General features: G+C 37.8%; 2 protein-coding genes across 2 annotated transcripts; one reads left to right on the forward strand and one right to left on the reverse strand.

Moving 5' to 3' along the window:
- LOC18600740 (methyl-CpG-binding domain-containing protein 9) lies at positions 213–13,335 on the forward strand. The gene is made up of 10 exons (XM_018119490.1): positions 213–775; positions 2,741–3,455; positions 3,625–4,722; positions 4,830–5,522; positions 6,121–6,426; positions 7,175–7,513; positions 8,170–8,268; positions 8,452–8,886; positions 9,884–12,091; positions 12,524–13,335. The coding sequence occupies exons 1-10, from the start codon at positions 291–293 to the stop codon at positions 12,821–12,823; spliced, it is 6,678 nt and encodes a 2,225-aa protein (XP_017974979.1). The 5' UTR covers positions 213–290; the 3' UTR covers positions 12,824–13,335.
- LOC18600741 (homeobox-leucine zipper protein HAT5) lies at positions 15,060–17,702 on the reverse strand. The gene is made up of 4 exons (XM_007031371.2): positions 17,043–17,702; positions 16,823–16,956; positions 16,329–16,568; positions 15,060–15,676 (listed from the first exon to the last, which is right to left on the reverse strand). The coding sequence occupies exons 1-4, from the start codon at positions 17,125–17,127 to the stop codon at positions 15,305–15,307; spliced, it is 831 nt and encodes a 276-aa protein (XP_007031433.2). The 5' UTR covers positions 17,128–17,702; the 3' UTR covers positions 15,060–15,304.

A 19,596-nucleotide genomic window follows, 5' to 3' on the forward strand; every position in this document is an offset into this window, starting at 1 on the left:
GAAGACGAGGTTTCCCAACAAACTGCACTTCTCCTTCTTCCCAAACAGAACCCCAAACTTTGTTGACCCACTCCCACGTGTCATCCTCTCAAAGCGAGTATATCATTTCCCTCCTATCCAAAAAATAAAATAAATTAAAAATAAATAAAAAGCTCCATATTTTTCTCTGTCAAATCTTTTTAACTTTCGATTCCAGAAAAGAGAAAAAAAAAATTAACTCCCAGAGAAAAAAAAAGGAAGGAAATGTATTTGTTCTTTCAAAAACCACGACTCGGATAAAAACAAACAAAATGGAACTCACCGATTCGAACGATTCAAAGCCCGAGACTCGTTCACCTCTCGGCATCGATCTAAACGAGATCCCTTCTTCTTCTTTTAACGAAACCCTACCTGACTCTGACTCAGCCGAACCCGATTCGTTTTCCATCGTTCGGGCTATCCACGAGAATCCCGACCCGGCCCTAGGTGAACCCGCGGGGGTTCCGGTAGGGAAAGAAGAGGAGCCGTGTGGCGCATGTGGGACGGCAGCGGCGGCGGGAGGAGGACTAGTGGTGGTTTGTGACGGCTGTGAGCGAGGGTTTCATCTCGCATGCGCTGGGATTTCCGGAAGGTTGTCTGCGGCGGAGGAGTGGGTGTGTGCAGAGTGCGTCAGCCGCGGCGTAAGGAGTAAGCGGTGGCCGCTTGGGTTGAAGGCGAAGAAGCGGATTCTTGATATCAATGCTTCGCCGCCGAGTGATGGTGACGGTGACGGTGAGGAGGTGCAGGAGTTATTGAGGTAAAAATTAAAGCTTAGTATCAGTATTTGTGAATTTAGCTTATTTATTTTTTGATTTAGGTTTAAGTTATTAGTTTGAAGCTTAGTAAATTGTAAGCTTGCATTAATGCGAACCGCTTAGTTATGAGTTAATAAATTTGAAATGTGGTTATTTGGGTTGTCAAAAACTATATTCTTTGATTCCTTTCTAGTGTTTTTTTTTTTGATAGCTTAAAACGATAAAAATTTGTTTAATTTGAAGCTGGGGTAAGTTTGCAAGGACTGTGTTTAAGCAAATAACAGCTAACTGATGGAATATATGTGTGTTTATTGGTCCTAGCAGTGCAATATCGTGTGATATGGAATGGGGGTTAGTCAAAGTGTATTGTATGTTGCGAGGTGCTTATTAGTGTTGGGGTGTAATGTGTATGGAAGCTGTTAGATATTGTCAGGATGTTCAAGTAGGGTCTAACTTATGACTCCTCATAGGGACTTTAGTTGTACTCTTGGCATATTGGCATTTTTAAAAGGGAAAACTAACTGTCTTTTCAAGCTGATCAAGTCAATATAATTGAAGTGGTCATTTGGGTGTTATAGATTGTATTAGTCGTATTAGGTGTGAGATTTATTCTGAAGCTTTTGGTTGCTTTTTAACATTTACTTGATGTTCAATGTGTATGAAAGAATATACCTATTTCTTGTTGTAAATTTGTCCTAAAAAATTTGCAACCATTTTTAGCTGGTGCCTGACAGTGTGGGAGTCAGGTGGTGGATAGAAAATTCAGCTATATGGTATCTTAAGTTAGGATATAAGATGATTAATGTCTTCTAGGAATTGAAATTTCTAGTGGTTGAAATTGAGTGAATTACCATGGTTCTGCTGGCATCCTATCTTTTTGTGTTCCTTGTTTGAGTATTGTTTTCCATGCAAATGCCACTACCTTTGGCGTGCCAAGATCTATGTTACTTCCACCCACAAGTTGTGTTGTCAGGGTTTTAGTTAGTTGATTTTGATTATTCGGAGGTGTGTCATTTCTGCCATATTGCTGAGTCTTTAGGGTATTGATTGTGTTGGTGTCATATTGTTAGCCAATGCCATGTCTTTCTCATGCAGTTTGTGTTAGTATGGTTGGAACTTGGAAGAGCTACCAAAACATAGCATTTTTATCTGCAGTTTCATTAAAAGCCTTTTTCATGTATATATCAATTGGTATCAAGGAGGCTACACTACATCCAAATTAACCAAAGCTTGTCGTAGCACTGTACTGCAGTTATCTCCTTTTTCTTTGAAATCATGGCCCAATAGTCTTTGACCTGTTTATTCATGAAGTGCTATATTGCTGCCATCTTCAGAGCACTGTAACATATTATCTCTCTTTGTGAAATTGTGGCCTGATAATCTTTAACCTGTTTATTCATGAAGTGCTGTAGTGCTGCTAACTTCCTTAACTTGCTTCTTCATTTCTATTTGAAGTTGCTTGATTTATAGATTATTCTTTGATGTGCTAAGAAAGTGGTGTTATGCTACTTTGCCCTTTAGGAAGTCACATGTACTAGTTCTCATAAAATAAACGGGGGAAACTCATTGGGCAAAAAAAAAAAGAGGAAAAAATTGAGGAAGTTTCCACTGTAATTAAAAGCTGTTTATCTTGTCCTGTTATGTTGAAGACTACTTATTCTGAACCATGATGAATTGTTTCCAACATCACCTATTTTAACTTGGAACTGTGGGAAATCAGCTTTGTAATTTTCTTGCTTACATATGCTTCCATGTGCTATGAAAGTTGGTGTATTCAAAGTATTAGTATGAGCTTCTTTAGCTCATTTATTTGCTAGTAAGACCGAGAGGGTGCTAATCTCATGGTTTCATTTGTGCTTCCTTTGTGAATCTTTATATTCATGCATCTTGTTTGAATAACTATACTAGTTCTATTGAAATCTAAGTTGTTATGTATCATCACTGGTTAACATATGTTTTGGTTCCAGAAAGCACATACCGGGTGACAATTCTTTTGTTGGCAATGGGTTTGGTGCCCCATTGAAATATTCGAATTTCTTGTATGCGGGTAATGGATTTGGCTTTCAAAAAGCTTCTGGGATTATGACACATGCTGTCAAAGTGGGTTTTGAAGATATATTGTGTCATACGCGAACAAGAGATAGAAGTTTTGATGAGGTAGATTTGGGTTTTCCATTAGGAAGGCTGAGGAGTAGTAATAATACAACCATTAGATTTCCATCTCGGAATACGAGTGATATATTTTTGCAGGATCTTAGAGAATTTGTTTCAGAAAGACATGGTGTCCTGGAGGAAGGCTGGCGTGTGGAACTAAAACATTCAATGAGCAGCTGTGAACTATATGCAGTTTATTGCGCCCCTGATGGGAAGACATTTGATTCAATGTTCGATGTTGCTTGTTATCTTGGATTGATGTCGAACTATAACTTGATGGATGCTGAAATAAAACGTGAGGGGGCTTCTCTTCAGGAAAGATTGCTTCTGCCAAGAAAAAGAAAGTCAACAAGATTTTCAATAGCCAATGGTTTTCCTGAAAATAAGGAAGGTTTGATAAGTAGCTATTGCAAGGAATTTTCATGTGATGGTCAAAGTGTGGAAAAGTGTGCCAATAAATCTGGTATTATGAAAGTCACTGAAGCCTTGCAATATGGGAAGGTTAGCTCTGAATCTGAGCAAATTAATGTAAGTAGACTGGTTAGTTTTATCTTGTCTTATTCGTATGTGGCTCATGTCTTTTCTTTCAGCTGTTTTTTTATGTTGTCTTGATGATATCTAACTGCTTTACTTTCATTGAGTGTCCTGATGTTCTTTCTGTTTCTGTATCTTTTGCTTCTTCATTTTACTCCTCCAGGATGGGCTTCCTGTGCAGTTTGAAGATTTTTTTGTTCTTTCTTTGGGGCTAGTTGACACGAGACCTTCGTATCATGATGCTAGTTTGATCTTCCCTATAGGTTATAGGTCTTGCTGGCATGATAAGATCACTGGGTCCTTTTTTGTATGTGAAGTGTGTGATGGTGGTGATTCTGGACCTATTTTCAAGGTCAGAAGGTGTTCTTGCTCTGCGTTGCCCCTTCCGATTGGGTCAACTGTCCTCTTTTGGCCTCATATTGACCAAACTTTTTGTCATAATAAGGAAGAAGGTGATGCTATGTGTTATGATAACAAGGAGTTTGATGATGATGGCTGTATTCAGATGATCCTTTCAGACCCTTGCACACCTATGGAAAGTGATATCTTGACTTGTCTAGGTAGTAGTTTGAAGGAAACTTGCGGTGTTCAGAACTTTGACAGATCACAACTTGAAGCAGGTTCCGTTTGTGACAAATCTGGAGATCTATTGATGGAAGAAATTGGTGAAATTTCAGTGGAAGAGCGATCGTCATCTGCAGCATGGAAAACAATGTCTCAGAAATTTATTGATGCCTGCTCTGAGATATGTAGAAGAAAAGGTTCTTTGAAGTTTTCCTGCAAGCATGTGGGAAAGGAAATGGAGTTATCAAGCTGGGATATGATGGATGAAAAGACCAAAGAGACCTATGCTCCATTAGTTAAATTTTGCGGCTTCCCCATCTCTTTCTCCATCCCTTTTGAGCACCAGGCTGATGAGCTGGAGACTTTGGCTGATGAACTGACAAAATGGCTGGGACAGGATAGATTTGGGCTGGATGCTGAATTTGTACAAGAAATCATTGAAGAGCTTCCTGGTATTGAGGCCTGTTCACGATATGAATCTCTGAAGAACAGAAGTTCCTATTTAGGATCCTTAACTATCAGAAACGGTCTCCTGAAGATTAAGACACAAGGTGGTCTTGAATGCAAGGGAGAAAAAGGATTATATGGTTTATTTGGAAAGTCCAAAATGCTCAGGTTGGTCGATGACCGTGGTCCTCCTGCAGGGAAGCCATTGTGCTCGAGACTTCCTGTTGAACTTGTTGGTGACTTTTATCAGGTATGCATGTTATGTTTTTTGAGAAAAGGAATATATTATACCTTTCGAGTATAGAATTTTGTGTATAATGAGGATCTTATTTATACTTTCTATGTTTATGTACTTAGGTATGGGAGTTGTTGTGGCGCTTCCACGAAGTCATGGGGTTGAAAGAACCTCTTTTAGCAAATGAACTTGAAGAGGAGCTTAACAATCCCTGGTCTAATCACTCAAATTTGTTTCGTAAATTTGATGGTGAAAGCCAGGGATCTGATGTCCTGAGTTTATCTAGAATTGATGGTATGGGTGAACAAAATGTGTCCCCAAGTGATGAATCTTGTATGGCAACTTCGACCAAAAATCCACATTCATTTCTACAGATGGAAACAGGAGAAATGATGGAAGCTGACCAGGCTAGGCTTGCATCTCTTAGTTACAGAAGATGCTTTGGTGTGACTTTGACCAAAACTCACAGCTCACTTCTAGGGGTGCTAATAAGTGAGCTGCAATCAAAGGTTGCTGCACTTGTTGATCCAAATTTTGATTCTGGCGAGTCAAGATCTAAAAGGGGAAGGAAGAAAGATGTAGATGGTACAGCTCCTGGTAAAAGAGTTAAGCTCAGTGTGCTCCCAGTTAATGAGTTGACCTGGCCTGAATTAGCTAGAAGATATGTGTTGGCTGTCTTATCCATGGATGGTAATCTTGACTCAGCAGAGATCACTGCTCGTGAAAGTGGTAAAGTCTTCCGTTGCTTACAAGGTGATGGTGGGGTGCTTTGTGGTTCACTTACTGGGGTGGCTGGGATGGAAGCAGATGCCCTTGTAAGTTTGGCTATTGATATTTTTATTTTCTTTTGATAACCTCTTTTCTCTAAGAGATATTGACTCAATATGGTGAAATGTTTCAAAATTTTAGAAAAGCTTTCTTCAGGAATAGTTGTTTGTGTATGTAGTTCTTGTCTTTCCTTCTTGATTGGCAGTCTTCTTATGATATATAATATATCAAGATGAGCTGTTGACAGGCATGCTAATATGTACGGAATTGACCTCTGTTTCGGATTTCATCCTTTGTAGGATGCTTGACAGCACTACTACTTTTCAGTTTGTGCAGAATAATGCCAATTGTTTTAGGACACATTCAGCCTGGATGTTTTGCTGCTAGGTGTAGCTTTTATTTAATGTTCAACTGTTTTTCCCCCTCGGGCACAATTATTGATGTGTTGCTGTATTCCTAGACTGTAGGGCATGGAGGAAATGAATTCACATACTGTTCCAAGTTGAGTTGGGATCTTAGTTAGTTGAGTCAGAGTTTATTTTTTATACTTGCAAATTCTGTGTTTTGTGCTGAATTTATTACATTCACAGCCTCTAGTTCAGAAGAGAATTTTTTTAATTAGCCATTAACTCTTTTGAACTTCAGTTGCTTGCAGAGGCTACAAAGCGTATATTTGGTTCTTTGAACATAAAAAGTGATGTTCTGACTGTAGAAGATGAAGGGCCTGATGACAATGTTGCTTGTGAAAAGAATGTTGTGAATGATGGTGATATTCCAGAGTGGGCAAAGTTGCTGGAACCTGTTAGAAAGCTGCCAACAAATGTTGGAACCAGAATCAGAAGGTGTGTTTATGATGCTTTGGCAAAAGATCCTCCAGAGTGGGCGAAGAAAATATTGGAACATTCAATCAGTAAGGAAGTTTATAAGGGCAATGCATCGGGACCAACAAAGGTAGCATCCATGTACTCTATGTATTTATTTGGTAATGAAGTTTCATTAATTTAAGAATTCAAAGGGGCATGTAGATTATTTTTTATTTTGAACTAATGGTGACTGATTGGTTTTGTATGTTGTCTTCTGGGCATGATTTCTCTTTAGTATCTTTTATGCCTTTTATTTTTTTTTGGTGGGGTGGGTTGGTGGTATAGGCTGGAATGCTGCTGGAGACAGAACAGATCAGATTATGTATTTGTGTGATTTAAATATATAAGTTTTTCTGATGCGGGAGTCTATACCCTATTGATGGATTTTCTACTACTGGAATATTTTTTTCCTTCACGGCCGTTATAAAAGTTATAATTTGACTCCATTAACCTGCCCTTTGGCCTGGCACTTTTTAAATCTAGTAAAGTTAAAGCAGATGAATCTTATTTAAGAATAAGAGAATGTTTCGATTGTTTTAACCATAAATTTTTATCTCTCCATTTGTATTTATAATTTATTGTATATTACATTTTTTTATTAATGTATATGAAATCTAAGCATGAACCATTGCTGATGTTGAATATCATAAATGCTTTAAAAAAGACAAGGACTAAATGTTTGAGCTTGAAATTTCACTCTCTTTCAATTGATTGTTGTCCTTTTTATTCTTCTATATAGTCATGTTTCTCTTATCTAATCTTTCTTTCAGAGTTTGTGATATGTAGTAGCAAACATGATTCTAAATGAATTACTCTCTATTGTTGATTGAGCACAGAAAGCTGTTCTTTCAGTGCTAGCAGATGTTCGCAATGAATGTTTGGCACAAAAATCTGAGAAGGGAAGAAGTAAAAGGAAGACTGTCTTATCTGTATCTGATATTATCATGAAAGAATGTCGGATCATATTACGTCGTGCTGCTGCTGCTGATGATTCGAAGATTTTCTGCAACTTGCTGGGGAGAAAGCTAATGAATTCTAGTGATAATGATGACGAGGGACTGCTTGGATCTCCTGCCATGGTATCTCGTCCTCTGGATTTTAGGACTATTGATTTGAGATTGGCAGTTGGGGCCTATGGTGGATCACACGAAGCTTTTCTCAAGGATGTTCGTGAGGTCTGTCTTTTCCATTTGTTCCCTGTCAAATGCATTTTGTGGTTGAACTTTTTAAAACTTTTTTTTCTTCCCACTCGACCTGTGCATGGTTTTTGATGCACACTGCTTTCTTTTTTTCTTTTCCTGCTACTTGTTTGTTCAGCAGCATTTGATGATGTTGTGATCAATCGAAGATCGAGACAGTTTTAAACTTTTTGTGCATAATTTGTTTTTGTTCATCAATAAATATAAGTTAACATGTCTTTGCATGAGTGAAATTCTCTTAAATATGGCTATTTGAGTTTTATTTTCTGACTTTTCTGCATGGCCTTTTATTGTAAGATGTATAACTTAGGAGTTTAGGACCCTCAAGGATTGTTTTCAAGATGCTATGGTTGCTTGCTCGTATGCCTGAATTGTCTTCTTTTGATTGTCATCCTTGAGCTTTGCATGAGTCATCCAATGCTTTGATGCATTCCACTGATGCAGCAATTATCTCTTTCATATCTTGATTTTGGGGTTTCAATTTATTAAGTTTATCCATGTACACCTCTTGTTTGGGCATATTTGTTCTGATCCTAGTTTTATGTAGATTTCTAGGGATTGCTATGGTCTTTCTCTGTTTGGAACTATGCAGGTGTGTTAGCCTGTCTAATAATTGTTACTTTTGCTGGCAGTTATGGAGTAATGTTCGTACTGCCTATACTGATCAGCCTGATTTGGTTGAATTGGCGGAGTCATTATCCCAAAACTTTGAGTCCTTGTATGAACAGGAGGTTCGTAGGTTTCTTTCTGTCTCCTATCCTTTTCCTAAAGGTGTTTTTTATTTTTATTATTAACTGGACTGTACGTGCCATGTATTCTTGTTCTCTTTGGTTATTCACCGGTTAGTTTTGCTTGTTTCCATTTACACTTAGATTAGAGGCATACTAATTTTTCATTTATTTATTTTGTTGCAGGTACTTACCCTAGTTCAGAAATTGGCGGAATATGCTAAATTGGAATGCTTGAATGCAGAGACAAAAAAGGAAATAAATGATTTACTTGCTTCGACAAGTGAGATCCCCAAAGCGCCTTGGGATGAGGGAGTCTGCAAAGTATGTGGTATTGATAAAGATGATGATAGTGTTCTTTTGTGTGATACTTGTGATGCTGAGTATCATACTTATTGCTTGAACCCTCCATTGGCAAGGATCCCTGAGGGGAACTGGTATTGCCCTTCTTGTGTTCTCAGCAAACGTATGGTTCAAGATGCATCAGAACATTCACAAGTCATCATCCGACGGAGAGATAAAAAGTATCAGGGAGAGGTTACCCGTGGTTACTTGGAAGCACTTGCACATTTAGGAGCTGTATTGGAAGAAAAAGAGTATTGGCAATTTAGCATAGATGAGGTCTGTCTATGGGCTCTGCTTGGTGTGTGTTTTTTTAGTCTCATATTCTTTAGTTAACCCTTTTCTATTAATATTTTGCTTGAAACTTTCATTTGTTTGATTGCATGTTGACTGCAGACTGGCTGAATTTTGCTTATTATTTTTGTTTGCAATGATTCATGATAAATTACCACTTATGAAGTGCTTGCTAGTTGCATGTGCCCTTGAATTGAAGTGCATTTATGGTGGCTATATTAGATCACAATTGTTGTAATGGTGATATATCGCCTTCCTTTCATCTACTTGAATCATTTATGATTTAACTTGTCAATGACATTGCTATCCCTTTTTTTGTTTGTGAGCACTTTTGATGCAAACTTTTTTCTCTGCTTTTGTTGGGTCTGTTTTTGGTGACCTGGAATTCAGCCCCTACTTTTGTTTAGGCTGAGAATTGACTTTAAACTTGCATCATATGCTGCATTTTTCTATGTGTGCATCTTGTGGTTCTGTTTTTGGTGGAAGTAGTTAATCTCTTACATTTATGTAAAGATGAGAGCAAATTCTTGTATCTCCATCCTTTAGCATGGGAATGTTAGCCATGGCTTTCGCGAGGTAAAATAGAATAGGAAAAAGAAAAGTAAGATCAAAATATGTGTATTATGTGAAATTTGGGGAGATGCGTAGGAAAATGAAAATAATGGTAATTATGATATTATCTTGGCTGCTTAGAAGATATACAGGAAAACTGTTTTCCTTGAGGATTAGTTCTAAACAAAATGGTCTTTGCTTCTTATAATAACAGGGAGAAATTGCTGTGTTGTGAGATAAATAGATTTTGTAATCTTTATAGCTATAGAAGGTCATTCGATCATTTTCAATAACAAATGGCTTCAATGATGTGTGAATGTAGAATTTCATTGGCTAGCGTGAACTTTTGGGTTATTTTATATAATGTATAGGGCTCTTGAGCTCTCTGTTTGTTTCATCAATTAAAAAACTTACTTATATTCTGTTGCAGAGAATCTTCTTGCTCAAGTTTTTATGTGATGAATTGCTTAACTCAGCTCTCATCCGTCAACATCTTGAACAGTGTGCTGAAACATCTGAGTTACATCAGAAATTACGTTCTGCCTATGTAGAATGGAAAAACCTAAAATCTAGGGAAGACTTTGTGGCTGCAAAAGCTGCAAAGATTGACACAAGTATGAGTAACGCTGTTGGAGATGTTGGCGTAAAGGATGGTGATGATTGGCTTCCATCAGATGGTGGGAAAGAGGGTGCTGACCTTAATGGTTCAAATAAATATGCATCTGCTACTTATACAGAGAAAAATTTTACCGCTAATGGCCAAACTTTGAATCCCATGGATACTGAGGCTCAGTTAAAGGGTGATCAGGCCATTGTGGATGCCAGCAAAGTATCTTCTCAAAAAAGTGATAAATCCTTTAGGCCAAGTGAGTTGCTCGTACCAAATCATTTGTCCCAAGAAATTGAGAACTCAAGCAAAGAAACCAGTTTCCAGGGTAAATTGGAAGAGTCTAAGGGAATGGATGTGGCTTCTCCACCTTCTCCTTCAGATTGTAATGGACAGTTTCCGCCATCTGATGCAGCTAAGCAAGTGCCTTCTGTTACTGAGAACGAGTCACAATCTCATCACCTTGAGTTGAACACCATCAAGAATGACATCCAACGTCTGCAGGACTTAATTACCAGCTTAGAATCACAGCTTTTGAAGCTATCTGTACGGAAGGAGTTTTTGGGAAGTGATTCTGCTGGCCGGCTGTACTGGATTTCAGCCATGCCAGGTGGATATCCTCAGGTTATCGTTGATGGAAGTTTGGTGTTGCAGAAGAAAAGAAAATTTTTGGGCTATGAGGAGCGAGTGCAGAACACTTTTATCTGGAATTCTGCTTCTGCTGGCACAGATAATGGTATGAAGGCAGAGGGGTCCAAGGCTTCCTGTCCGTTTCTGTACAATTCCAAAGATGCTATTTCAGTTGGTTCACCATGGGTTACATATCAAACAGAGGCAGAAATTGAGGGACTCATTGATTGGTTGAATGATAATGAACCAAAAGAAAAAGAGCTGAAAGAGGCTATTTTGCAGAAGCTAAAGTTCCAGGATTACCAAAAAATGAAAAACCAAGATCAGGATGAGTGCCAAACTGCTTTTTCAATGTCCAGTGGTTCTGATAAAGGTTCATTTTCGAGTTTTCTTGGTACTAAGGCAGCAATGTTACTGGAGAAGAAATATGGTCCCTGCTTCAAGTCAGAAATAACTGATTCTTTGAAGAAGAGAGGAAAAAAGGCGAGGGTGATTAATGGAGATAAAATGTGTAGGTGTAAATGCTTAGAGCCCATTTGGCCCTCCAGAAATCATTGCATCTCTTGCCACAAGACATTTTTTAGTGATGTCGAATTTGAGGATCATAATGATGGTAAGTGCAATCTGGGTTCACCATTAAATGAGAAGAGCACGTCAGTTGGTGATTCTTTAAAAGGAAAGGGGAATATGAATATTGATATTAATCGGGTAGATTGCACTGTTGACATGGAAATTGTTGAAACTTCTAAAAGTGGGCATTCCGAGTTGAGCTCAAGGTTGATTAAGTTTCAAAATGAAGGGGTAGTTTGTCCATATAACTTTGAAGAGATCAGTACCAAATTTGTGACAAGAGATTCTAATGAAGAATTAGTGCGGGAAATAGGTCTTATTGGTTCAAATGGGGTACCATCGTTTGTCTCATCTGTTAGTCATTTTGTTAGTGACTCTACACTAATGACCGTTCGTCCTCACCAAGAAAGAGGAGATTTAGGGGATAAGTTGAAGGCTACTGAGATGCCTGGTTTTTCACAAGGAAACAGGAGTGTGGCTAATGGAATCAATGAACGCTTATCAGACAATTCTTTCAGAAGATCTGTGGCAAGTGAGATTGAAGTGCAAAGGACCATAAGACCAGCTTTGAGATGTTTGGAGCAAAGGGATAGAATATCCTCTGCAGATAAGTATTCTCCTGAACTGGGTATTGGTCGCTGCTGTGTAGTCCCTCAATCTTCATTAAGGCCCTTAGTCGGTAAAGTTTCACAGATTTCAAGGCAACTGAAGATTAATTTACTTGATATGGATGCTGCACTCTCTGAAGAAGCTTTGAGACCATCAAAGGCATGTATGGAAAGGAGATGGGCCTGGCGTTCATTTGTTAAATCTGCAGAAACAATATACGAGGTTGGTCTTGATCCCTTGTGCTGTCTTTTTGTAGTTAGTACACTTGTAAATTGTAACCACCATTCATCATTGACCACATTTTACATCTCCTAAACTGGTAGTAAACTAATTCTTTCACGTTCTTTATGTAGCATCTTGTAGTGGGTTGGATAGTTTCCTAATTCTTTAAAAGTAATAGCAGGTTGTGTCACTAACTTTTATCTGATGTAATGTTAGTTTTCTTTCAGGTGATCTTTCCACTTTGCTGTGTCTGATAAACTTATTTATGGTCTACTACTTTTATGATGCATGAACTGAATTAATAGTTTCTTTTGGATTAATCTTTGCTGTAAGAACTGATGAGAAGTTAAAAGTTTATGCTTTGAAATCAGTTTTAGTTCTTAACTTCATGGATTTGGTGGGATTGGAGATAATATCCTCTTGTCTTTTCAGATGGTCCAAGCAACAATTGTATTGGAGGACATGATTAAGACTGAGTACTTGAGGAATGAATGGTGGTATTGGTCATCGCTATCTGCTGCTGTGAAAATTTCCACTGTGTCTTCTCTTGCCCTACGTATATACTCCCTTGATTCAGCTATTATTTATGAAAAATCATTTGAGTTCCATTCAATTGACAATTTGAAGCCCAGCAGCATACCAGACCCTAAGCTGCTCCCCAACTTGGACCTGGCAGAGAAGTGCAAGGTGAGCAGGAAGACTAGCAAGAAAAGGAAGGAACCAGAGGGTTGATCTCTGTCAACTAGGATTTTCAAATCTGAGAGGATCTTATTTCAATGAAAATTGATCCCTGTAGCAAGGGAAGCTGGTGGCAGGAATGTGTCACAGGAATATCAGAGGGTCCTAGACTCAGAACTAAAATGTTGGGTTTGCTGGTTCAGGTTGGCCCTGACTGTTTGGACCTAGAGTTCTGCTGCCATTGCCTCGTGTATATATTGATAAGGCTAACATGCTAACTTGGATGCTTTGATTCAGAATTCATAGAAGTGCCAATGGTGTTGGAAGCACCAGGATGATAACTAAGAATGCATCCAATTTTGGACTGATTTCTGCTGTATCTTTTGGATTTACTTTCTTGGGAAGCAGAAGGGTTTTTGCCACAAAGAGCAAGATTTATATACATATACAACATGAATTAATGTAAAAGGAAAAAGGAAAAAAAAAAAAATGAAAACTGATCAGTGTTGAAGTTGAGCAGGTGTAGGCAATATTTCATTCTTTATACATCTCTCTTTGTTTCTTTCCCTCTTCCTCCCTCTCTCTGTCTCTCTCTCTCCGTACCCTTTTGTATTTTCATCTGGTGTTCCACAGATGTGCCGAGGGTAACTCTGAAAGAATGAGTACTTTATGTCCTTTTGTGTATTCTGTCCTTATATGTTGTAGTTTTTTGTTTTTTTTTTTTGTTTTCTGTGTGGAATGAGCTTTCATGAAGCTGGCATTAGGTGCTGGCTGCTGTGCTATTCGAATAATGCCTAATCTTCAACTCTTACCTTCTAAATACTATTTGTTATTGGCTAATTATTTCAAGTTAATCTTGATGCCTTGTCTGACTGCCAATTGGCCCAAAATGGAGGTTGCTTTGTTTGGAAAGAAAGTTGCTTTCATACTGCCTTTTCCTTCTAGGAATATTGCTGGATCATGGGGTTCAGATGGTCAGTGCTTGTAGGAAAATGCCATAGCCTGCATTGGCATGTTGATACAGGTAATTTCCTGTTCCACAATGTTTCTTTTTGTACAAATAATTTGGCATTTTAGAATTTCACAACTTTGATGGACATTTAATTTCTACCACGCATTGTTTTGTCCTAGCAATTATCATTCTTTTGCTTTTCTCTTAGCTACTGGTTTTACCTTTTTTTTTATTGGAAAAAAAAGAGGCACGGGTTGGGTGGGGTGTTTAGTTATTATAGATTACGTAAACTGTGGAACTGCAGGTTCTTGTATGGTTTGATGTGGCCATGTGGGCATCAAGCCCTGTTTCATGGGTTACTAATGTGTCTGGGAATAAGAATTCCCCTTTTTTGGGGTCTGATGAGATTGATAATGTGGTAATGTACTCATTCCAGGTCTGCGATTTGTTGATTGCACAAGCAATATAGAATGTGATTTCTCCCCTTCCCCTTTAACTTTTTGGTATTTGATTTATAAAGATGCCAGGGTTGCCTACTTCACTAAGATTTCTGATCCTAATTATATCTGTATAGATTTGGTACAGATTTTTCTGAATGTAGCAGCGACTACATTGGGCATTGCATACTCACTGCAAAGTCCAAGCAACACTAGAAAAAAGAAAATAGTAAAGAAGGAAGAAAAACACCCCACTATAGGATTGAGTAATTGTGGTTAATGTTTTATCAATTGAAAACTCTAAAGCTACAACGTTGGGAATATAGTCAAAGTGCATATATGCTATGGAGTGAGAATGTAAGATGGAACAGAAAGTTGGAAGTGGGAAAGAACAGATTCTTATAAAGTTTGTGTGCAAGTGGTTGATTTGTGAGGTGGGATTGTGCCGCTTCACATGAACTGTCATCATTGAGTGGACGTTGGGAGCCCATGTTAGAAAAAGATATTTGACTCTAAACAAGTCAAATGTCACTTTGGTAGGATGGTCTTCAATCTTTACGTCTTGATATCTCCTCTTCTGCTGCTGTCAGTTCACTGTCAAAACTTGTAGCTCTTGCTTAATAGCGTCATCTTTCATGTCCTGGCACAGCTTTTGTACGGTAGTGTTGGTTTCTAGCCTTGATCTAAGTGGCTTCTTAATCAATTAGATATTTGATCAATAGAGTTCTAATTTGTCAGGTATTGAGGGGCAAAGTCTATGCCCAATTATTGATTTCATTTTTGGTATGAAGTGATCATTTCTCTTCTTTACACTAGAGCGAGACCAAGCTTTATGTTTACTTGAGATTCCAGATTGTTTAATTATCAGCTTGGATTCTTGATGAGTTATTTGTGCCAAGACTGCAAATAATTTTCCCTTTTGTTTATTCGTGCCTATATGGCTTTAAATGGGGGAATGTTACAAGCTCAAAAAGAAGTTAAACAAATTATTATCATCATGCCATTTACTTGAACAAATTTTATTCATTTACTTTTCCCCATATATAGGGCTTCTGCCATCTGCCATTACCTCCTTTTTCCCTTTCATATGTAGTCTTAAAGCATGATGTACTATTAAGATAGTACAGATATTATTAATGGGATCCTTTAGGACCAGACCCACCATCCTAATGATTCTTCATGCTGCTGCTGCTCCTCCGTGGCCGTGAACACATTGGAGAAGTAACTCCGGCCATCATCACTGCCGTCGTCCTCCTCCGATTGGACCCGGTTGACAGGGCCAACACATCCTCCGGGGTATTCATCACTTGGAAAGTATGAATCACCGCTGTCCAGGAGCTGTGGGGCATCCTCATCGACCACTGCACTCCCAGCGCTACCAGTACTCTGGCGGTCCTCGACCTTCACACTGAATTGGAGGGAGGAAACGATGTCAGCTGGGAGGGGTTCAGGCTTTTGACCTATTACCGGTTCTGTGGTTGCATCTTTGGCTTGTAACTTTTCAGTCAAGGAAGCCACCTACATAGTGCAAACAGTAAAAGTTAAAAGTAAACGTGGTCACATTGTTGAATTGGCCCTAATTGATTCTGTAAACCAAGTATATGATATCATAAATTTGGTATTTTATACAAAGGTGGGGACAGTGGAGATTACTTGTGGGGGTAGTTGAGATAATGCTTATTTGCTAAGTAAGCTTTCCCAAGTGTGACAAAGTTATAATAATATAATATGGGTTGGTGCTACGCAAGCTTTTTCATCTTGTAGCCAAGGGAGTTCTTTTGAGGAAGCTACCAAAGGTATATTCTTCTTTTAATTTCCATTTACCACTGTCAAGCTGGCGTTTGGAACAGATGCTATATTAACAAAGCACATGTCTTTGTTTTATGAAGTCGAATCTTCTCATGACCCACTACAAGCAAATATCCAATCCTCCAGGGCCACGTGTCCCCAAAGAATATGATCAACTTAGTGGTATGCTCCATAGCTCAAATTGCATCAGCTCTTGTCTTGTTTCTTCTCAACTTGCTTATATAATCCCAATGGTAATATATAAGTATTGGGAATTTGAGATCCAGATTGGAGTTCCTTCTAATTAAGACTTTCAGCATTTAATTACTTATAGGTACATGTTACTACATGAAAACATGAGAATGAAAAGGTGAGGAAGTACCTCAGATTTCAGCTTCTCGTTCTCCTGGACAATACAGTCATAATTTGACACAAGGGAATCATAAGAAGATTTGAGGAGATCATAGTCCCTTTCAAGCTGCTTTGTCTTCCACCTAGCACGGCGGTTCTGGAACCACACGGCCACCTGCCTTGGCTGCAGCCCTAGCTTCTTAGCCAACTGGGTCTTTCGCTCGGGCTCCAGCTTGTTCTCTGTCTCAAAGCTCTTCTCGAGCAGATGCACCTGAATTCATAATACAACATCATCACTCTCATCAAATTCCCATGTTTTCTAATCTCTTTCGAAATGATTCTCTACAATCTCTCAAAGTAGAACCCAAATAAAAGAGAACTTGATTCTGATATGGTATTAGATTCTTCAAATCTTAAAAAGGTGGTGGAATATGGATGTTCATAATCGTATCATATCTACTAAGCATGCATGCATGTTGCCAAATGTAAAATGACTCGAGTCTTCACAAGCTATCATTAACTCACCTGCTCTGCAGTAAGGCGGCGCTTTTTCTCCGGCAACTGCTCGTCGTAGTACTCCTCATCATACATGTCCTCCGGCGAGCTGAAAAAGGGTCGTCTCTTTGAGGTTTCCTCCATGCTAATCATCGTTCTTGCCCCTTTACATGTCACAAAATCATCCATAAGTCTATAGCCCAACTCAACTAAACTAAAACATAAGACAGACAAAAAACAGAAAAATCACCTCGAAAGACGGGGTCACAGTTCCCCAGGAACAACATGTTGCCGTGGCATGTGGAGGAATTGAAGAAAAGACGGCCCGACTCCATCTTTATACCTTCTCTGTTTCCTCTCTTTCTCGCACTTGTACCTACGTATGTATGCGTAGTGTGTAAAATTTGTGTCTAGACTTTTTCGTCGGCCAAAGACACCAAAAATTACGTTGTATAACTTAAGAAACAAGTAAGATCTTTTACACAGAAAATCCCTGTGTTTTTATTTATTTTTTTGGTATGGATTAGAAGATCATAAGCTTATGGCGAAAGAAACTAGTAGTCCACAGCAACCTCGCTGGTGTCTCCAAGGGACAAATACAAAATCCCATCACACCACTGGTGTTATTGCTCCCCCTACGCTGATCACCCTGTGGAACAAGAAGCCTGCAGAAATGAAAATTCCTATAGGCGCAATTTTCGAGCAATAAGGGAAACCTAGTTTTCCACTATCGCAACCTAATCTTTTGCGACTCTCAAACTTGTTTCCGATGCTGTTTTGGTGGTGGGGGACGAAGCTTTGGCTATGGCGGAAGGGAAGAGAAAGAGAAAAGAGGAAGAAGAAGAAGTAGAAGAAGAAGAATTCTTCGTGTCGCTTCTAGGTGTTTTTTGCAGCTAAAGGCTAGTAGGGAGGAGGCTGACGATCTTTTATACTGACGTTGTCATGTCGATTAACGAGAATGCCCTTGCAAATCGATGTTATCCATGCAAAAGCAGGGGCTTTTTCAGTAATTTGCTGTGATCATTTTGTAGGCTTAGGCGTTAGCGGAGCGGCTGCTGGACAGACCTTGACCGTCTGATCTGAATTTTTTGTATTGACGGCTGTGATGCGATCTTTGGGGTATAGTAGTTTGTGCCAGAGTGTTTAATAGTGTCCTTGCTTTACTGTCGGGGAGACTGTCGGACCTAGTTGACTCAATCTTGTTGGGCTGATGTTAACGGCTGTGATTCTCCCTATTTTTTACTGTTTGGAGAAATGATTTAATTCTCGTTCAAAAGAGACGATTTTTATCATTTTAAAACATACATAAAGAACTTGCTATTTTCCAAAATAAAATAAATTTTACATAATGAGTTATATTTTAGATTTGTTTGATAGCAAATTCATCATTATTTCGATAAACCTATACTTTTTTCATTCAAAAGTTTTTCCATCTAATTTAAGAAGTAAAAAGTTAATTTATAAAAAATAAATGTATTTTTTATATTTGTGTATTTTATTTCATTAATTATAATATATTTAAAAAATAAAATAAAATGTTTCTCAAATTGTTATATTAATACAATACTAAAGTTGTTACTTTATTATAACTTTTAAAACATGGTTATTTTGATATTTTTTTTGTTATGAAACAATATCTGATTTTTGGGTAACACCAAATATGATGGTATTTAATCCGTAGTGATTTACAAAAATTAAATAAAATCAAATCAAATGCGATAATCTTAAATCATCACTAATAATAATGCTTTGTAATTATAAAAACACCCTATAATTTTGTAATAGAGTGAAAAGAGTATTAGCTAGGTTAATATGATGAAACAATGAGATGTCCCATATAATCACATGGTGGGGCTTGGAATTTGTGACAATGGATGACTAAACATATGATGGCTTTGCTGTTCAAAGAGTTGTACATTATTGTCTTCTTATTGTGATGCATTTCCATACACATATTTTGGGTACCATAGTGCCAAGCACTTTATAAAACAAAAGAAGCATGCACGATACATATTCAAATCAATACTAGTTAAAAAAGCCCTAGTTCCATAAAGTTCCATTCTCTCTTCAACTAATTAAAAGAAAAAGAAACCTTGTACAACCATATATATATTTTTATAAGAAGAATGTTCAAGAAAACATTAGGTCACCCCTTGATGCATAGAAGCACAATATATTTGCTTATGTAATGGAAACTATATATGTGTGGCTAGGAGATGAGAGTTGAAACTATATTAAATTTTTCCCTAAGGAAAAACAAAAAGAGGGTTATCCTTGACATGTTCTTCCTAATTTGATGGGTCCTGAAAACTAGAGAGGTAAATTATCTTTGGGCTTACAAAGGTTTCCATCATGATAATGATATCTAATGGATTATATAATACAAGAATATTGTTATAAAGTAGAATAAATAAGCATTTGTTGACCTATGAATGTGCAAATGCAAACACTATGAAAACCTTGAGATAGTGCCACAAACATGTGTTCTCACTTTCCTTGAGTCTGATTAGATGGTTGGCTCCCAAAGGTTGCCTAGCTAGTGCATCCATCCACTATCACTTTGATCAATTTAATATACAAAAAAAAAAAAACTCTCCCAATTTTTAGTTATTTAATTACAATATTCAATTTGGAATTGGATTTGAATAGTATAAATTACTTTATTTCCCCTAAATTTCTTTCATAAATACTTCAGCAATAAGTCAGCAGAAAATATACATTGTATCAAAGAGATATATGGCCAGCATTAAAGTTTAAATTATATAAAAAAAGTCCAACTATACCATTAACTGTATTATACCTTT

This window comes from Theobroma cacao, chromosome 4 (genome assembly GCF_000208745.1).
Source record: "Theobroma cacao cultivar B97-61/B2 chromosome 4, Criollo_cocoa_genome_V2, whole genome shotgun sequence".
Taxonomy (NCBI): Eukaryota; Viridiplantae; Streptophyta; class Magnoliopsida; order Malvales; family Malvaceae; genus Theobroma; species Theobroma cacao.

Bases quoted from the DNA above. Each gene is read 5' to 3' on its own strand.
- LOC18600740 (XM_018119490.1), top strand. From the start codon at position 291: ATGGAACTCACCGATTCGAACGATTCAAAGCCCGAGACTCGTTCACCT. The intron at 6,427-7,174 runs GTAGCATCCATG...GATTGAGCACAG, and splicing joins ATGCATCGGGACCAACAAAG to AAAGCTGTTCTTTCAGTGCT. The intron at 8,269-8,451 runs GTTCGTAGGTTT...ATTTTGTTGCAG, and splicing joins AGTCCTTGTATGAACAGGAG to GTACTTACCCTAGTTCAGAA.
- LOC18600741 (XM_007031371.2), bottom strand. From the start codon at position 17,127: ATGGAGTCGGGCCGTCTTTTCTTCAATTCCTCCACATGCCACGGCAAC. The intron at 16,957-17,042 runs GTGATTTTTCTG...TGACATGTAAAG, and splicing joins CTGTGACCCCGTCTTTCGAG to GGGCAAGAACGATGATTAGC. The intron at 16,569-16,822 runs GTGAGTTAATGA...TTATGAATTCAG, and splicing joins GCCGCCTTACTGCAGAGCAG to GTGCATCTGCTCGAGAAGAG.